Source organism: Calidris pugnax, unplaced genomic scaffold, assembly GCF_001431845.1.
Source record: "Calidris pugnax isolate Ruff unplaced genomic scaffold, ASM143184v1 scaffold9, whole genome shotgun sequence".
Lineage (NCBI taxonomy): Eukaryota > Metazoa > Chordata > Aves > Charadriiformes > Scolopacidae > Calidris > Calidris pugnax.
Genome location: NW_015090778.1, coordinates 5,734,526 through 5,741,444, shown reverse-complemented (window position 1 = coordinate 5,741,444; position 6,919 = coordinate 5,734,526). Strand labels below are relative to the sequence as shown.

Genomic DNA, 6,919 nt, shown 5'->3' with positions numbered 1-6,919 from the left:
ATGGGGGTTTGAGGGAATTTCCCCGAGGTTCAGGGCTGTTGAAGCACCCCGGGGGAGGCATTGGGGGTCCGATGTGCAGCCCCCCCAGGAATGTCTCTCACTTGGTGGCACCAGGAGCACCCAGACCCAGCTCTGCTGAGGTGCCAGAGAGCGGCTGCATCTTGAGGAGCCTCAAGTATCTCCATTTGTTGTTATTGCAGGATCTGCCCCGTCCCCTCCTTCTCCTGGACGTGCACCCCAAGTGCTGTCGCTGAGCCCAAGGCATGGCTGAGGGGTGGCCCAGCTCCCTGCAGGCAGGGAAGGACAAAAAGCAGACGGGTACGGGCATGAGGTACACGGAACTGGACGACAGCCTGACCAGCCTCATGTGGCTGCAGGACTTCTCCATCGTCAACGCCAGCATGGGCAAGTCCTCCTACTGCCCCAGCGGCCCCGACCCCCACGACTGTCACAGGATCCCCAGTTTTGCGGCCCCGTGCTCGCCCCTGGCCGCCGACCCGGCGTGCATGGGCATGCCCCACACTCCCTGCAAGCCCATCTCCTCTTCCACCTCGAGGACGGCGCACCACACCGTGGCCATGCACCCTCAGCTCGCTGAGGACATCGACTACAAGACCAACCCGCACGTCAAGCCACCCTACTCCTACGCCACCCTCATCTGCATGGCCATGGAAGCCAGCAACAAGCCCAAAATCACCCTCGCCGCCATCTACAAGTGGATTACTGACAACTTCTGCTACTTCCGACACGCCGACCCCACCTGGCAGGTAGGAGATTTGGACACCTCTTGCCTTGTCCCCTCTCCCCACAGGGCTGGGGAGGGATTTCCACAACCTCCACCTTGCCAGGCAAGGTCCTGCAAGGATGCTGGATCCTCCTGAGAGGAGAGCAGCACTGGCAGCTGGTGGGGAAGGGCTGCACACCCAAGCTTGGGTGTGCAGAAATGCCACGGCCTTGAGGGCGGCAGAGGGAAGGAGACCCCAGGGCCATTTTGGGAGCAGGGAGGTACCTGTTGGGCTGCTGGTCCCCACAGCTTCTCTTGGCTTCGGGGTCAAGGCGTCTCTGTCCCCAGCTCCACCTTTCTTGAGCTCTGGTGGTGTCCTGAGTCCCTTGGGGCTGAGCACACATGAAATGGCCTGGTTGAATATCTCTGGGTGCTGAAGACCAGGTGTAGGACAGGGATGAAGAGGACCTTCAGGGAGATGCTGCTTGTTGGGCAAATCCCTCGTTGGGGTGGTTCAGAGCAGAAATGCTGCTGCTTTCCAAGCAAGAAGGCAGGTCTCCTCTCCCGTTGGACAGGCAAAGGAGGCTCCATCACGGTGACAAGTCGGTGAGGCCTCAGAGGAAAGCCCAACAGAGGTCAATTAGGGTTGCTGTCCTCAGGTAGCATGAGCGTGTCCCTGGGGGGTAGGGGACAGCCCTCAGGCTCACCAGCTTTGGGGACAGCCTGAAGCACAGGGGCTTTTCCCAGCCGCCTTGGCTCACTGCCCTCCTCCGTCATGCGAGGGGACCTCCAACACGTGAGGCTTTCTAGGATGTGGCAGGGCAGGAGGTTACTGGGTGGCCTGGGTTATTCCCAGCCCAAATCCGCAGCACGCCAGTGATCCCAGTGGCAATGTTCACCCAGACAGTGCTGGGCAACCCCCTGCCTGGGCATTGCCCACCTTCTCCACCAGGCAGGTGGGTCTCCAGCAATTCTTGAAGAGCACTATGGAGAAGGGAACCCCTCCAGTTCTCTCTCCAGGGCCATCTGGGTCCCCCAGTCTCCCCTGTACTGGGGGGGACCTATGGGAGCCATTCGGGAGGAGGAGCTGTGTGCCAGCGTGTTGACTTTCTCCTGCAAACTCACGGCTGGATAATCACCGCGTTTTTAATTAAATGTGTTTATTAAAAAAAGAAAGAAGGTTTTCAATCCCTCTCCGCAGAGATGCAGGGGGTTCACGGGATTGTTGCAGGCAGGAATGATAAATATGTTAGCTGGCCGGGCAGTGACGGAGGGCAGCTCAGGCTGAATGAAGTTTGGGATGGGGAGGGGAGATAGGGAGCAGAGAATTCAGCTTGCAAGACTCTGACCCTTGTAAAATTTCGCCAAACTGTAAATTTGGAGCTACCACAGCCTGGATTGTTTGCAGGGATATCTGTGTTCCTCCTACTTCTTTCTTGTTTTCTTTTTTGAGCAGGACAGGTAGCATTGTTAATGCTCCTGCGGGGCTCGGCGTTGGCCCCTGCTTGCTGCCTGAGGGAGTCCTGAATCCCTCTCCAGGAGTGGTCCCCATCCCCTTCCTGCCCTATTGCCATTTCATTGGTGGCTGTTTGCCCCAGACCATAACAGCCATGTGTGCCCTGCTCCCTGTTTCTTTTTTTTTCCTTTCTTTTTTTTTTTCTTTTTTTTTTTTTTTTTTTCTCCTTTCTTTCTTTTCGAGGTTGTGTTCTCATCCCCTATCCCGATTCCCGTACGTGAAGACAGCCTGGAAAGGTCATGCCACCCGTACTCCGGGGGGAGATGGATATATTCCTGTGGGAGCTGAGTGCTTTGGAGAGGAGCCAACACACCCAAGGAGCTTCAGCCCAGAGGAGGGTTTTGTTGTGTGTGTGTGTGTGTGTGCGTGTTTTTCAACAGCTCTAAGCATTCAAGCCTTGTTTTTCCTATTCGGCACTACGGATTATGGATGAATAAGCATAAAGATATCCAGGCAACATTACAAAAAAAAAAACCCTCTACCATATCCAATCTCTTAATACAGTCTTGGCTTTGTAGAGTCCAACGCCGGGTTATTTACCCAATAACTGAGTTTCCTTTCTGATTATTCACATCACTCCAGGCACATTCAGGGTTTCAGAACAGCTCAACAGGAGCAGAAACTCCTCTTTTTCTTTTTTCCCCCTTTTTTCTTTTGTCCCCCACCCCTAAGCTCAATTGAGTGGTGGCTGATGAAGATGCAGTGATTTCAAACCGAGCTTCCCCAGGCCAGGAGGCACCTCTGAGGACACCCAGGGCTGTGGTGGGGCAACCCACGTGTCTCTCCAGCTTTGCCCGCCTGGTTTGTGTCAGCCTGGCTGCTGGGGCCTATTTTTCAGCCAAATATTTTCCCCTCACCACTAGTAATGGGCGCAGAAGGACTGGGGGATGCAAGGAGGGCCTTGATGATGCCAACCTCCACGGTGCTGCCATGTGTTGCCACTTGTAATGGGGCCGTGGCCACATTGGTGTAAAGACCTTCCTCTTCCTCCTTAGCCATGAAGGAAGGAGGACTCAATCTCCTTCAGCTTAGCTCCATGTTGAGAGCAAGTCTGGCCGGTTTCTCCCAGTGCTCTGCGTGATCCAAGGCACCATGGCCCCAGTTTAGAGCCAAGGAGAGTTGCCCAAAAGATTCCTGTTGGTTGGCAGGTCCTAGCTTGAACCCTTTGGCTCCTGCCACCTCTGGCTGGATCAGACAGGAGGCAAGAAAACTCTACTGGTGACTTGGGGCAGGGGAGTTTCTCCTGGGCACGTAGCCCAGGATGTCTTGACGTTGCTGTTTCTGCTTTCTTTTTCCCAAAGGTCCTTGTTGAGAATGTGCTTTTCCACCAGCCTCCCCACACAGGTAGGTGCCGTGGCAGCAGACAAGCATTCAGCCTTGGTCTTTTTTTTTTTTCTCTTTTGGGTCTAGAACTCCATCCGGCACAACCTCTCCTTGAACAAGTGCTTCATCAAGGTGCCCCGGGAGAAGGGTGAGCCAGGGAAAGGAGGGTTTTGGAAGCTTGACCCCCAATACGCCGACCGACTCAAGAACAATGCCTTCAAAAAGCGGAAGATGCCCCCAGTGCAGATCCACCCAGCCTTCACCAAAACAGCCCATCAAGAAGCACAGTCTGTCACCAGCCCATCGGCTTCAGCTTGCACCTCCAGTAACATCCTCAACGTCAACATGGAGTCACAGCAGCTGCTGAAAGAGTTTGAAGAAATCACCGGTGACCAGAACTGGAATCCAGTGGATGGCAGAGCAGGGCAGAAGCGCAAGCAGCCCTCGCCCAACCGAACGGCCAAGGTGCCTCGGCTTTCCAACTCTGCGTTGCTGACCCAGGAAGAGCAGACCGAGCTGGGATCACTGAAAGGAGACTTTGACTGGGAAGCCATCTTCAACACCAACCTGAACGGAGACTTCTCCACTTTTGAGAATTTGGAGCTGACGCCTCCGATCAGCCCCGTAACACACGACCTGGACTTGACAATACAGGGGCATCAGATCGACTGTCCCCAGGAGCAGCAGCAGGAGCAGCAGCAGGAGCAGGTCCTCACCGAATCCAACCAGAACAACCTGGACTTTGACGAAACCTTCATAGCCACCTCTTTCCTGCAGCATGCTTGGGACGAAGGGACCAGCGATTACCTCTCCGACTCCATCAACGTGGAGCAGTTGTTTGAACTCAACGACCCCTCTTTGCCAGAAGACGTGAGCGACTGGAGCAGTTTGGCGTCCCTCTTGTAAGATGCCAGTCACCATTCAAAGGCCACGTAGACTTTAGTAGGATGCTCCCCCCCATCCTGCTGGGACTTACCAGGGACAAGATTTTCCTAGAGACAGAGACATCCACAGTGACTTTTACCTGCTTCATTTTAAGATTATTCACAGAAACACCGGGGGGAGAAAAAACCACCACCACAGGCACTGCTGGATATATCGTTAAGGGATGCATCAGAAGTCCATGAGTTTCCTTAAGAGAAGAAATGTAACACTACTTATTTTTTTACTTTTAAAGGAAGAAATGTGAATTATCATATTTTTTTCCGTGGAAATGGACACGGCACATGTTCCTTCAGGGCTAAAGGAGAGCACCTGCTAAATTCCATCCAAGACATCAGATTCCTGGTGACTTAGGACTCGATAGACTAAGTGCAATTTCCTCACTCTTGCGTCTCTCCGTTTCTCTTTCTCTCTTTCCTTTTTCTCTTTAGGTTAGTTGGTAAGCATAGTGTGATAATTAGCTAGCAAGCAAAGAGAGGTCCCTTCTGGATTCTCTGAGTTCAACCTCCCTCCTGACTTGTGCCTAGGGAAGAAGAAAAGGTTTATAAATTCAGCATCTGCCTCTTTAGATGTTTTTATATAATCTATTATATATTATATATTCAAAGAAACCTATATTTTTAGCACTAGAATTTCTTAATAGTGGGGGGATAATGCAGTTTGGGAGTTGTTTTATATTTTTCACTGTTTAAAGGCTTGTGTTTGTTGTTCTGTAAACCAAGACTACGCGAGGGAGGATTCCTGCAGCAACAGGTTTTGTTAAGGATCCAGGAATTGTCCCCGGCAGGAGAAGAGCAGCAGGGACCGGGGCACTCCCAGAACTGGCTTTTATATTTTTTTGTACCCAAAATCCTCACTGCGGTTACTGAAGGGTCTAGACCACCAGAAGCCCTCTCTGTTTTTCACCAGCTGACATAGGCCCTCTCCGTTTTTTTCTGGTCTGAGACTGTTACTCTCACTTCTTTTGCTCATCCATCAGGCTCCCCGTGGCTGCCAGGGCAACGCAGGACCCGGATTAAAGATGTGCTTTTTGTGGGAGAAACCCCCCCATGAGCTGGTGGTAATGGGGTCACTCCACATCGAATGCTTCCAGGTGGGACTGAGGAGGAAAGAAATCCACATTCAGGCTCCATCCAGGAGTTCAGGCCAAAGACTATGCACGCAACGGGCTCCAGGGATGGCAGTGGAGATGAAGTCCCACCCAGCCAGGAGCAGCTCGTGAGCCAGGAGAGCCGTTGGGATGGACACAAACTGCAGCTTTGGCCCTTTGGCTCAGTACGTAGCAAAAACGTGGCAGGGTCTCTGCAAAGGAGCTGAGAAACACTTCAGGAGCGGAGCCAACCTCTGCCAAAACTCGACTTGAAGCTCTCAAGAACTGGATTCTTCACCTCTCCTTCGCCGTAGGTTATTAGAGATAGAGTAGCCATTAGGTAGGAGTAAGTAGAAGCTGTTTTTTTAATGGTGTGTCTTAGACTTGCCGAAAAATGGAAGATTGTAAGGAGTTTCTTTGTTGGTTACAAAAGCACTTAGGACCTTTAATGTGAGCAATATAATTTAGCGAGAGTATAGTTATAGTATAAGAATCAATAAACAAGCCTTTAAAAAAAAAATATAAATTACCCTTGGAGTAATTTGCACCCAAATTTGGGGAGAGGGTGGGAACACAAGTCCTGCATCCCCCCAGTAAAGCATCTTCAGCTCATGCGAGCAGCAGAGCTGGGGCTGGGGCTGCTGCTTGGTCCAGGTGCCAGCGTCTGAAGACCCCTGAGATGCCACCACACGGCTGGGGCCACTGTCCTGGGCTGGGGATCAAGGACCATATCTCTGGGCAGCTTTGGGGGTCAGCGTAGATGTTTATATCTTTATTGACAATGCTTGTTTTTATTTCTTGGTTTTGTTACATTTTCCTGTTTTGGGGGCTTGATACTGATGCTGACGAACTGCAGATACACGTGTGCAATTTAACCTTTTTCATGGAAAGTTATTTACAAATTAAAAAAAAAAAGAAAAAAAATGGAGAATTAAAAACCTTTTTGCCTACTTATTTCCCTCCAGCACCGCCTGGCTCTGTCTCACCCTCTCCCCTGGAGGGGAGAGGACATCTCCCCAGCACAGCCTTGGGTACATGGGTACTCTCACCCTCCCTCTGCAGTGGCACAGCAATTCCCATGGGAAAACTGAGGCACAAACCACCACCTGCGTGGCAGTGGTTACACATCATCTCTGCAGCACAAGGGTGATGTCTTGGGTGATGTCTTGGTGTCCCAAGTCCCGCAAGCTGCTCCCAAACCCTGGAGCATCCTTCCCTGCCCCAACGGGGAGCTCCTGCGGGTAACACGGTGTGAATGCCTGGGACTATCCCTCTGCTTATGCCATGTCCCCCTGCCTGTCCCTGTGGAAACACGAGTGGCTTT

The 6,919-nt window shown here is 52.1% G+C and overlaps 1 protein-coding gene across 1 annotated transcript; it reads left to right on the top strand.

The window, feature by feature from the left end:
* The first annotated feature begins 206 nt into the window (after positions 1-206).
* FOXJ1 (forkhead box J1) lies at positions 207-6,457 on the top strand. Its single transcript, XM_014950630.1, has 2 exons — positions 207-767; positions 3,651-6,457. Exons 1-2 carry the CDS (start codon positions 264-266, stop codon positions 4,467-4,469), a joined length of 1,323 nt encoding a protein of 440 aa, XP_014806116.1. The 5' UTR covers positions 207-263; the 3' UTR covers positions 4,470-6,457.
* Positions 6,458-6,919: the final 462 nt, after the last annotated feature.